This window comes from Nerophis ophidion, linkage group LG08 (genome assembly GCF_033978795.1).
Source record: "Nerophis ophidion isolate RoL-2023_Sa linkage group LG08, RoL_Noph_v1.0, whole genome shotgun sequence".
Lineage (NCBI taxonomy): Eukaryota > Metazoa > Chordata > Actinopteri > Syngnathiformes > Syngnathidae > Nerophis > Nerophis ophidion.
The window spans coordinates 14928329-14941986 of record NC_084618.1 but is presented as its reverse complement, the minus strand read 5'-3'; the positions used below and the strand labels follow the sequence as shown (position 1 = coordinate 14941986).

Genomic DNA, 13658 nt, shown 5'->3' with positions numbered 1-13658 from the left:
GTCTTCCAGGCTCCCAGAAGCAGGAAGTGGTGTGCAAGAGGCTGGACGACAACTCCCTGGTCCAGAACAGCTATTGCGACCCGGAAGGAAAACTTCCGGAGAACCAGCGCGACTGCAACGCTGAGCCGTGTCCTCCAGAGTACGTAACCCCACACACAATGTCACCTGTCCACCTCTCACCTGTCACCACACATAATGTCACCTGTCCACCTCTCACCTGTCACCACACATAATGTCACCTGTCCACCTCTCACCTGTCACCACACATAATGTCACCTGTCCACCTCTCACCTGTCACCACACATAATGTCACCTGTCCACCTCTCACCTGTCACCACACATAATGTCACCTGTCCACCTCTCACCTGTCACCACACATAATGTCACCTGTCCACCTCTCACCTGTCACCACACATAATGTCACCTGTCCACCTCTCACCTGTCACCACACATAATGTCACCTGTCCACCTCTCACCTGTCACCACACATAATGTCACCTGTCCACCTCTCACCTGTCACCACACATAATGTCACCTGTCCACCTCTCACCTGTCACCACACATAATGTCACCTCTCCACCTCTCACCTGTCACCACACACAATGTCACCTGTCCACCTCTCACCTGTCCCCACACATAATGTCACCTATCCACCACACATAACGTCACCTGTCCACCTCTCACCCGTCACCACACACAATGTTACCTGTCCACCTCTCACCTGTCCCCACACATGTCACCTGTCCCCACACATAATGTCACCTGTCCACCTCTCACCTTTCACCACACATAATGTCACCTGTCCACCTCTCACCTGTCACCACACATAATGTCACCTGTCCACCTCTCACCTGTCACCACACATAATGTCACCTGTCCACCTCTCACCTGTCACCACACATAATGTCACCTCTCCACCTCTCACCTGTCACCACACACAATGTCACCTGTCCACCTCTCACCTGTCCCCACACATAATGTCACCTGTCCACCACACATAACGTCACCTGTCCACCTCTCACCTGTCACCACACACAATGTTACCTGTCCACCTCTCACCTGTCCCCACACATGTCACCTGTCCCCACACATAATGTCACCTGTCCACCTCTCACCTTTCACCACACACAATGTCATCATCCACCTCTCACCTGTCCACCACACAATAACTCATCATCCACCTCTCACCTGTCCTCCACACATAAAAAACTGAGCTGTTTTTTTTAAAGAATGGCCTAAAATAAACAAACAAAAAACATAAACAAAAAAAAAAACGTATAATTGACAGGTAGATCTGAAGTTGATATTGAGACCATTGTGTTTAAAGTAAACAGTAAAAAAAATATTTTATTTATTTTTTAACACTTTAATGAGTAGCACCCTTTTGGATCAGTGTGTTTTTGTTTTTAAGTGTCATTGCACAAAAAATAATAGTGAATTAAAATCAAAGTTTTTATGAGTTGTTGACCTTTTTCCGGTTCTAATTATTATATAATCTCAAACATTCTACTTGAAAATTTTATTGGGTGAAAATATTGCATATTTTGTGTTTTCTTTGACAAAAAGAGCATACAACTTAAATCTTTAAAAACGTCATATTTACAGATTGACCTAATGTTGATCTAGATCAGGGGTGCCCATTACGTCGATCGCGAGCTACCAGTCGACCGCGGGGGGGGAACAGCCGATCTCCAGCCGGGCTTTTAAAAAAAAATAGACCTAAAAATTAGTGATCATCAATCTTCACCAAGACGTCACTTAAATGACATTCACGGTACCGGAGGGTCTTGTGAGATGACGCTGGCTGCTGCAAGATCATTATTATTAAAGTATGACCGAGAGGAAGGCGAGAAACACTTTTTATTTCAACAGACTCTCGCGCCGTACCTTCCGTCAAAACTCTAAAGGCCGACTGCACATTTCCTATCTTCACAATAAAAGCCCTGCTTCATGCTGCCTGCGCTAACTAAATACAGAGTCTCGGAAAACTGGCGTGCACAAGCGATCCCTCATCACTTGTGCACGCCAGCTTTCCGAGACTCTTATTTTGTTAGCGCAGGCAGCATGAAGCAGGGCTTTTATTGTGAAGATAGGAAATGTGCAGTCGGCCTTTAGAGTTTTGACGGAAGGGACGGCGCGAAAGTCTGTTGAAATAAAAAGTCTTTCTCGCCTTCCTCTCTGTCATTTTTTCATAATAATGAACTGGCAGCAGCCAGCGTCATCTCACAAGACCCTCGGGGGCCGTGAATGTCAATCAAGCAAGCTACGGAATTTGCCGCCAATGTTTTTCTTGTAAAGTGTATGGAAGCTGGATGAATTAGATGCCAAAAACCAACCACTTTCATGTGGTATTGTACAGAAAGGACAACTTTTTTTCTCCTCCATTTGAAAATGTGGGCGTTATCATCATTACTGTCTGATCCCAATCAATGCAAGTCATCAGAATCAGGTAATACACCAACTTATATTCTTGTCTTTGTGAAAGAAGGACATCTATATGTGTTACACATGCTTGTATTATCATTAAACACATTTAACTTGTTTACAAAAATGTCTCTTTCATAAATAAATAAATATAAATGATATATATAAATGAGGTAGATCCCCTCGAGTTGGTCAATTGAAAAGTAGCTCGCCTGCAGAAAAAGTGTGGGCACTCCTGTTCTAGAGCATGGGTGTCAAACTCTGGCCCGCCGTGTAATTTAATTTGGCCCTTGAGGCAATATCAATTTAGTATTAGAGCTGGCCCGCCGGTGTTATACAGCGTCGGTGCCGCTGTATAACACCGCATTCACCGCTAATACTCATACTTGCCAACCCTCCTAATTTTCCCGGTAGACTCCCGAAGTTCAGTGCCCCTCCCGAAAATCTCCCGGGGCAACCATTCTCCCGAATTTCTACCGATTTCCACCTGGACAACTATATTGGGGGCACTGCCTTTAGCGTTCTCTACAACCTGTCGTCACGTCCGCTTTTCCTCCATACTAACAGCGTGTCACATAATATTTGTGGCTTTTACACACACACACACACACACAAGTGAATGCCAGGCATACTTGGTCAACAGCCATACGGGTCACACTGAGGGTGGCCGTATAAACAACTTTAACACTGTTACAAATATGCGTCTCACTGTGAACCCACACCAAACAAGAATGACAAACACATTTCGGGTGAATATCTGCACCGTAACACAACAGAAAAAATACCCAGAACCCCTTGCAGCGCTAACTATTCCGGGAAACTTCCAGCAAACTGAGCAATAATTAACGTTTTATTCATGCATTTTCTCTTGCTACTTCAAGGCTTGAATGTTTGGTTCATTCATTATTGTTATTATATTTTCAAATATATTATTAGCCTGTGGAAAAAAATTGATATTTACCTCAAAAGATTGCAAATAGAAAAAAAGGCATACAATTTTTATTTACATTTTATTTGATATGCCATTGATATTTTTTAAATAATTATTTGAAACTGGATTTTGCATGTCACTAAAGTTATATAAGCCTTGCTTGTTCAATATTCAATGCAAAACTTGTTTGGGTCCCTATTAAAAGGTTCATTTGTTCAACCTTGGCCCCCGGCTTTGTTCCGTTGAAAATTTTGGCCCACTCTGTATTTGAGTTTGACACCCCTGTTCTAGAGATTTAAAACTTGAATAGTAATGAAAATAATAATACTGAATAATGACACATTTTTAACATTTTATTTTTATCAAAACCCTTTGGGGTCCCCGGGATCAAGCCAGAGTGGAAGCCTAAATGTATATTTTTTATATACATATTGTATTGGTTTTTAAAATAAATGGCCCCCGCTGGCTTTGATTATTCAGTGTGCGGCCGTCAGTGGAAAAAGTTTGGACACCCCTGCCATAATGAAAGCCTCAAAGCTGAAAGAACATCATCTGTGCTCTCATTCTCCCCAAGGCGCGAAAAACCCAGACAACCAAACATCTCGTAAAAGCGAGGCGTGATATCTGCTCGTAAAAAACAAAAAGTGTTTGGAGGAAAATAATAAAGCCGAGTGATTTATAACGTCGTGTGCAAAGTATTTTCCCGCGCTCGCCCGCTGCCAACAATAAGAGCTGCGGAGAGCGACCACCTGCGTTTGATTCTCTTGGCGGCGCGCGCTGGCGGTGGGAAGGTACACGTGTGCAGGTGCACGCCGTCATGGCGGCCAAACGCACACGCTCGCTTCAATCAGTGTTACAGCTTTTTTTCCCCCCATCTGGATTCACTCGCAGTGTCGTGTTTTGTCTGAGCGCACACACACACACACACACACGCACACACACACACACACACACCAGAGGATGAGGCTCACGTCGCTTTCGCAGGCAGATGTTTGAACACATCGTTAACGCGTGTTGGATGATGTCAAAATGACTATTTTGAGTATTATTTTCTTAATTGCTGCAGCGTCATGGCGACTGACCAGGTCGACGCGGGTCCCCCCCCCCCCAAAAAAAGTAACGATTAGTCCAGTAAACGATATTTCAGGACAAAACAGCCACCGATGATATGAAGGTAGAATCCAAATAAATGTACCGTATTTTCCGGACTATATGGCGCTGTCAAGTTCAAACCCCAAACTATCTATTAAACATTAGATTAGATAGTACTTTATTTATTCCTTAAGGAAAATTTAAATTTTCGGCACAATCCCGTTCAAGATCAGACAAACGTGACAGGGAGACAGAACAGGATCGCTGACGGGTCTGCCGGCTTTCAGTGAAGTGAATTGTATTTATATAGCGCTTTTCTCTAGTGACTCAAAGCGCTTTACATAGTGAAACCCAATATCTAAGTTACATTTAAACCAGTGTGGGTGGCACTGGCAGCAGGTGGGTAAAGTGTCTTGCCCAAGGACACAACGGCAGTGACTAGGAATGGCGGAAGTGGGAATCGAACCTGCAACCCTCAAGTTGCTGGCATGGCCGCTCTACCAACCGAGCTATACCGCCCCGGAGGTCGGCAGGCGGATCGGTGCGGCGTCTTCAGTAATGCGGACGCTGTATCGATCCGTTCGCTTCATGCCGTGTCCCTGTAAATTTTGTTTGTTTCATGCCACAGTTTCGTCAAGTTCCATGTTTCCCGCGCCAAGTCTTTGCATTAGCTTGAAATGCGGTCGGCACCTTGTTCCTTTGCCTTGTTGTCTATTGTACCTCGTTGAGTGTAATTTAAGATTAAATCACGTTCCGACCTGCACGTTTTGTCCGGAATAGTCTGTTTGCATCCTGGGGGAACAACCCCGCCCCATCATAACAGAGATGTCCTTAGTTTTCTGGAAATGTGGCCCATCAAACCATTTTCTTGAACATGCCTGCCTTAGACCTCCAACACGTAGTCTTCCAAGCTACTTTGAGTACAGTCTTGCAGAGTTAAGATAAAAAATAATAACCGGAATGAAAGCGTCTGGTTGAAAGAGGCAGGTCGAGGCCGAGGGCGTTTGGAGACAGCGGTGGTGGGGGAGGTAGAGGTGCGTCTTTTAAGGCGTCAGTTCAGCGCCCCTTACAAAAAAGGTGAGATACAGGTAAACAAGTGGGGGAAGGGAAATAGAAGATTAAAATAAAATAAAATAAGAAAAATTGGTCTAAGCCTGGGCCCTGGAGAGGGGGTCCAGACTGAGGCCAAGGGAAAAAACAACAACTCATAGCCATAGTACACATCCCTCTCACATGTGTGAAAGAGGAAAAAATCAAACATCAAAGAAATCAAAGGACATTAAAGTAATTAAAGCATTGGATACAAACAGCCACTTCTACATACAGCTATGAATAAAAAGTAAAAGAAACATCTCCACGGTGGTGGGCTCTGCGGTGTTCCACGCCATCGAGACAGGAGCAGACCCAACAAAGCAACCAAGAGAGGAAGCAAGGAATCGGGCAGAGACAGAGTTGAATTTTGCTCATGAGGAGAGACGCATGGGGCTGCACACTAAGTTACAGTTCCACCCGACGCCCTCAGGCCCAGCCCACGTGCTCCTCTATTTATTCAGGAGGTCCCTAGTTCACATCCCTGGGGCTGCTTCTGAAGGGAGGGCTAATGCAAGCACAATACGTGAATATTCAAAACGGAAATGTGCTGACACTCGCGATTTCATCCTGTCTCAGTTTTGTCCGCCTTCACAAAAGTCTCCAAAAAAAGACATACATTTTTTACATTCATATTTACTTTCGATTCTTAAGTCTAGATTGAGCTCAGATCAGTTATACATTTTTATTATTTTTTCTTGATTTTTTTCGTTTGTTGTATGCCTTTTTCGTCAAGAAAACCCCTGTTTTTTTTATGGCAAACACGCAATTTATGCAATGAGAATATAGAATATTACACACAGCGCTCAAAGTGTTTTAGTATAACTTTGGTAAGTTATGAGGCTTGATGGATTGTCAGAGCACTACGACTACCATAGTCAGACGTACTGTGCTTTAATATACGGTCTGTGTATACGGACCCTAATAATAATAATTCATAACATGGGTTTTGATTCATTATTTATTAAATGTTTTAAATGACGGTTTAAAAAAAACAAACACTAAAATTCACAGAATTTTTCTGCACTGAGTGTGTTTACACTGAATTTCATTGAATTTTTTACACTGAATTTTGACTGCACTGATTTTTTTTTAACTGATTTCTCTATACACTTTTACATTCAATTTTTATGCACTGATTTTTTTTTTTTACACTGATTTTTTGGTGATTGTTTTTTTTACACTAAATTTTTCTGCACTGATTTTTTTTTACACTGAATTTTTATACCCTTTTTTTACACTTTAATTTTTCTGCACTTATTTTTTACACCCACTTATTTTTTATACCCACTTTTTTACAGTAAATTTTTCTGCAACTGAATTTTTCAGCACTGATTTTTTTTACACTGAATTTTTCAGCACTGATTTTTTTTTTACACGGATTTTTTTTTTAATGCTAAATTTTTACACTGAATTTTTCTGGACTAATTTTTTTTTTTTACACAATTTTTCTGCACTGATTTTTTTTACACTGATTTATTTGTGACTGATTTTTTTTTCCCACTGAATTTTACTGCACTGAATTTTTTTACAATGAATTTTTATACACATTTTTTACACTGATTTTTTTTACACATTTATTTTTTAACGCTAAATTTTTACGCTGAATTTTTCTGGACTAATTTTTAGTTTTACTCTATTTTTGCACTGATTTTTTTTACACTGTATAATTTGTGACTGATTTTTTTTTTTCCACTGAATTTTACTGCACTGATTTTTTTTACACTGAATTTTTATACACATTTTTTACACTGATTTTTATACACCCTTTTTTTACAGTGACTTTTTCTGCAATGTTTTTTTGCACGGATTTTTTTATACACACTTTTTCACACAAAATTTTTCTGCACTGAATTTTTATCCACATTTTTTTTGCACTGAATTTTTTTTCATTGATTCTTTTTTTACACTGACTTTTTATACACACTCTTTTACACTGAATTTTTCTGCACTGGAAATTTTTCACGCTGACATTTTTTTACACTCCTTTTTTTACTTTACAATTTTCCTACACTGAATGTTTTTCCACTGCAAATGTGCAAGTGACGTGGTCCCGCCCCCAGGTGGTTTATCGGCGACTGGTCGGAATGCGCCAAGACGTGCGACGGCGGCACACGGACCAGGACGGTCCTCTGCGTCAGGAAGATGGGCCCCGCAGAGGAGGAGACCCTGGAGGACACCCACTGCCTGACTCACAGACCCATGGAACAGGAAGCCTGCAACAACCAGTCTTGCCCACCCAAGTGGGTCACTCTGGACTGGTCCGAGGTAAGAGTCTCAAGTCCGGTCCTCTGGTTTCCCTCTCCTGACCCCCTTCTGGTGCGTCCCCAGTGCACGCCCAAGTGCGGGCCGGGCTTCAAGCACCGCATCGCCTTGTGCAAGAGCAGCGACCTGACCAAGACCTTCCCCCCCGCCCACTGTCCCAGCCACAACAAGCCGCCGGTTCGAATCCGTTGCAGCCTGGGCCGCTGTCCTCCTCCGCGCTGGATCCCCGGCGAATGGGGACAGGTACGACAAAACGTGGCCTGATATCGTCCGTGTGTCGGTAGCATGCTAACAGGTATCATTTTTCAAGTAGCTAAATATTTGACTTTGAGGCGTATTCCTACAATATTAGCACAGAAAAGCTAGCATGCTAACAGGTACCATTTGTTAAGTAACAAACTAGATGACGCTGAGGTGTATACCTCCAAAATGAGCTCAAAAGAAAGCTAGCATGATAAAATGAATCATTCTTTAAGTAAGTAAATATTTGATGTTGGTGTATAGCTCCAAAATTAGCCAAAAAGAAAGCTAGCATGCTAACATGAATCATTCTTTAAGTAAGTAAATATTTGATGTTGAGGTGTATAGCTCCAAAATGAGCTAAAAAAAAAGCTAGCATGCTAACAGCTATCATTTGTCGAGTAACAAAGTATATAAAGCTGGGGTGTATACCTCCAAAATTAGCACAAAAAGCTAGCATGCTGACAGGTATCATTTTTCAAGTAACTAAATCTTTGACTTTGAGGTGTATTCCTACAATATTAGCACAGAAAAGCTAGCATGCTAACAGGTACCATTTGTTAAGTAACAAACTAGATGTCGCCGAGGTGTATACCTCCAAAATTAGCTCAAAAGAAAGCTGGCATGCTAAAATGAATCATTCTTTAAGTAAGTAAATATTTGATGTTGGTGTATAGCTCCAAAATTAGCCAAAAAGAAAGCTAGCATGCTAACATGAATCATTCTTTAAGTAAGTAAATATTTGATGTTGAGGTGTATAGCTCCAAAATTAGCTGAAAAGAAAGCTAGCATGCTAACAGCTATCATTTGTCGAGTAACAAAGTATATAAAGCTGAGGTGTATACCTCCAAAATTAGCTCAAAAGAAAGCTCGCATGCTAAAATGAATCATTCTTTAAGTAAATATTTGATGTTGGTGTATAGCTCCAAAATTAGCCAAAAAGAAAGCTAGCATGCTAACATGAATCATTCTTTAAGTAAGTAAATATTTGATGTTGAGGTGTATAGCTCCAAAATTAGCTAAAAAGAAAGCTAGCCTGCTAACAGCTATCATTTGTCGAGTAACAAAGTATATAAAGCTGAGGTGTATACCTCCAAAATTAGCACAAAAAGCTAGCATGCTAACAGGTATCATTTTTCAAGTAACTAAATCTTTGACTTTGAGGCGTATTCCTACAATATTAGCACAGAAAAGCTAGCATGCTAACAGGTACCCTTTGTTAAGTAACAAACTAGATGTCGCTGAGGTGCACAGGTGGGTAGAGTAGCCAGAAATTGTACTCAAGTAAGAGTACTGTTACTTTAGAGATTTATTACTCAAGTAAAAGTAAGGAGTAGTCACCCAAATATTTACTTGAGTAAAAGTAAAAAGTATGTTGTGAAAAAACTACTCAAGTACTGAGTAACTGATGAGTAACCTGATTACGGCAACAAATGCACAAAAACATAAAAATAGCAATGAGCAAATTCAGAGCCAGGAATATCTCTTAAGCAACTAAAACAATAATATATATTAAATAATAGTACATTAAAATCAAATAAAAAAATGGCACATTGAGCCACAATAACTTAACAGCACCATAGCCTCAGTAGGCCTTCATTGATTTGATTGACTGATTGAGTAATTGAAACTTGTATTAGTAGATTGCACAGTACAGTACATATTCCGTACAATTGACCACTAAATGGTAACACCTCAATAAGTTTTTCAGTGTTTATCAATTACTTAATAAATGACCAAGTCGAGGCAATCTACCTCATATATACATATATATACACACACATATCATATATATATATATATATATATATATATATATATATATATATATATATACACATATATATATACATACATACATTTATATATACAGTATATAATGTATATTTATTTATTTTGCCGTTTTTGTTGACATGTTAAAGGTGTTTTAATGAATATACATACATTTTTAACACATAGATTCCTATCTTTCATGAAGACAAGAATATAAATTGGTGTATTACCTGATTCTGATGACTTGCATTGATTGGAATCAGACAGTATAGTGCTGATAACGTCCATGTTTTCAAATGGAAGGAAAAAAAAGTTCCTCTTTTTTGTCCAATACCACATGAAAGTCGTTGGTTTTTGGCATCTTATTTGTCCAGCTTCCATATTCGTTTTTATACACTTTACAAGAAATACATTGGCGGCAAGCTCGTTTGCGCTTGTTTGCGCTGGCTTTCGGAGACTCTTATTTTGTTAGCGCAGGCGCGATGGAGCGGCGCTTTTATTGTGAAGACAGGAACAGTGCGATCAGTCTTTAGGCTTTTGACGGGAAGTACGGTTGAAATAAAAAGTATTTTTTTCTTTACACTTTTGATTGATTGATTGAAACTTTTATTAGTAGATTGCACAGTACAGTACATAATCCATACAATTGACCACTAAATGGTAACACCCCAATAAGTTTTTCAACTTGTTTAAGTCAGGTCATGTGACCGCCTGGTTCTGTTTGATTGGTCCAACGTCACTAGTGACTGCATGTGATTGGTGAAAAGCAGGCATGTGTAGATTCTACTTTGAATCTCTGTCATAAACCAAAACAAACATTAATAGAGCGATAAAAAAAAAGTAGCGAGTAGCGAGCTGAATGTAGATAAATGGAACGGAGTAAAAGTAGCGTTTCTTCTCTATAAATATACTCAAGTAAAAGTATGTTGCATAAAAACTACTCGTAGAAGTACAATTTATCCCAAAAGTTACTCAAGTAAATGTAACGGAGTAAATGTAGCGCGTTACTACCCACCTTTGCTGAGGTGTATACCTCCAAAATTAGCTCAAAAGAAAGCTAGCATGCTAAAATGAATCATTCTCTAAGTAAGTAAATATTTGATGTTGGTGTATAGCTCCAAAATTAGCCAAAAAGAAAGCTAGCATGCTAACATGAATCATTCTTTAAGTAAGTAAATATTTGATGTTGAGGTGTATAGCTCCAAAATTAGCTGAAAAGTAAGCTAGCATGCTAACAGCTATCATTTGTCGAGTAACAAAGTATATAAAGCTGGGGTGTATACCTCCAAAATTAGCACAAAAAGCTAGCATGCTAACAGGTATCATTTTTCAAGTAACTAAATCTTTCACTTTGAGGCGTATTCCTACAATATTAGCACAGAAAAGCAAGCATGCTAACAGGTATCATTTGTTAAGTAACAAACTAGATGACGTTGAGGTGTATACCTCCAAAATTAGCTCAAAAGAAAGCTAGCATGCTAAAATGAATCATTCTTTAAGTAAGTAAATATTTGATGTTGGTGTATAGCTCCAAAATTAGCCAAAAAGAAAGCTAGCATGCTAACATAAATCATTCTTTAAGTAAGTAAATATTTGATGTTGAGGTGTATAGCTCCAAAATTAGCTAAAAAGAAAGCTAGCCTGCTAACAGCTATCATTTGTCGAGTAAAAAAGTATATAAAGCTGGGGTGTTTACCTCCAAAATTAGCACAAAAAGCTAGCATGCTAACATGTATCATTTTTCAAGTAACTAAATCTTTGACTTTGAGGCGTATTCCTACAATATTAGCACAGAAAAGCTAGCATGCTAACAGGTACCATTTGTTAAGTAACAAACTAGATGACGCTGAGGTGTATACCTCCAAAATTAGCTCAAAAGAAAGCTAGCATGCTAAAATTAATCATTCTTTAAGTAAGTAAATATTTGATGTTGGTGTATAGCTCCAAAATTAGCCCAAAAGAAAGCTAGCATGCTAACAGGAACCATTCTTTAAGTAAGTAAATATTTGATGTTGAGGTGTATAGCTCCAAAATTAGCTAAAAAGAAAGCTAGCATGCTAACAGCGATCATTTGTCGAGTAACAAAGTATATAAAGCTGAGGTGTATACCTCCAAAATTAGCACAAAAAGCTAGCATGCTAACAGGTATCATTTTTCAAGTAACTAAATCTTTGACTTTGAGGCGAATTTCTACAATATTAGCACAGAAAAGCTAGCATGCTAACAGGTACCATTTGTTAAGTAACAAACTAGATGACGCTGAGGTGTATACCTCCAAAATTAGCCAAAAAGAAAGCTAGCATGCTAACATGAATCATTCTTTAAGTAAGTAAATATTTGATGTTGAGGTGTATAGCTCCAAAATTAGCTGAAAAGAAAGCTAGCATGCTAATAGCTATCATTTGTCGAGTAACAAAGTATATAAAGCTGAGGTGTATACCTCCAAAATTAGCTCAAAAGAAAGCTAGCATGCTAAAATGAATCATTCTTTAAGTAAGTAAATATTTGATGTTGGTGTATAGCTCCAAAATTAGCCAAAAAGAAAGCTTGCATGCTAACATGAATCATTCTTTAAGTAAGTAAATAGTTGATGTTGAGGTGTATAGCTCCAAAATTAGCTAAAAAGAAAGCTAGCATGCTAACAGCTATCATTTGTCGAGTAACAAAGTATATAAAGCTGGGGTGTATACCTCCAAAATTAGCACAAAAAGCTAGCATGCTAACAGGTATCATTTTTCAAGTAACTAAATCTTTCACTTTGAGGCGTATTCCTACAATATTAGCACAGAAAAGCAAGCATGCTAACAGGTATCATTTGTTAAGTAACAAACTAGATGACGTTGAGGTGTATACCTCCAAAATTAGCTCAAAAGAAAGCTAGCATGCTAAAATGAATCATTCTTTAAGTAAGTAAATATTTGATGTTGGTGTATAGCTCCAAAATTAGCCAAAAAGAAAGCTAGCATGCTAACATAAATCATTCTTTAAGTAAGTAAATATTTGATGTTGAGGTGTATAGCTCCAAAATTAGCTAAAAAGAAAGCTAGCCTGCTAACAGCTATCATTTGTCGAGTAAAAAAGTATATAAAGCTGGGGTGTTTACCTCCAAAATTAGCACAAAAAGCTAGCATGCTAACAGGTATCATTTTTCAAGTAACTAAATATTTGACTTTGAGGCGTATTCCTACAATATTAGCACAGAAAAGCTAGCATGCTAACAGGTACCATTTGTTAAGTAACAAACTAGATGACGCTGAGGTGTATACCTCCAAAATTAGCTCAAAAGAAAGCTAGCATGCTAAAATTAATCATTCTTTAAGTAAGTAAATATTTGATGTTGGTGTATAGCTCCAAAATTAGCCCAAAAGAAAGCTAGCATGCTAACAGGAACCATTCTTTAAGTAAGTAAATATTTGATGTTGAGGTGTATAGCTCCAAAATTAGCTAAAAAGAAAGCTAGCATGCTAACAGCGATCATTTGTCGAGTAACAAAGTATATAAAGCTGAGGTGTATACCTCCAAAATTAGCACAAAAAGCTAGCATGCTAACAGGTATCATTTTTCAAGTAACTAAATCTTTGACTTTGAGGCGTATTCCTACAATATTAGCACAGAAAAGCTAGCATGCTAACAGGTACCATTTGTTAAGTAACAAACTAGATGACGCTGAGGTGTATACCTCCAAAATTAGCTCAAAAGAAAGCTAGCATGCTAAAATGAATCATTCTTTAAGTAAGTAAATATTTGATGTTGGTGTATAGCTCCAAAATTAGCCAAAAAGAAAGCTAGCATGCTAACATGAATCATTCTTTAAGTAAGTAAATATTTGATGTTGAGGTGTATA

At 38.8% G+C, this 13658-nt stretch overlaps 1 protein-coding gene across 3 annotated transcripts in view; it reads left to right on the top strand.

Moving 5' to 3' along the window:
- Positions 1–13658, top strand: part of adamts6 (ADAM metallopeptidase with thrombospondin type 1 motif, 6) — a 108194-nt gene that overhangs the window by 86934 nt on the left and 7602 nt on the right. For all 3 annotated transcript variants that reach the window (XM_061907799.1, XM_061907797.1, XM_061907798.1), the window contains exons 21-23: positions 10–139; positions 7600–7804; positions 7868–8044. In XM_061907799.1, coding sequence (XP_061763783.1) covers positions 10–139; positions 7600–7804; positions 7868–8044 — 512 coding nt within the window. The remainder of the gene's footprint in view (positions 1–9; positions 140–7599; positions 7805–7867; positions 8045–13658) is intronic.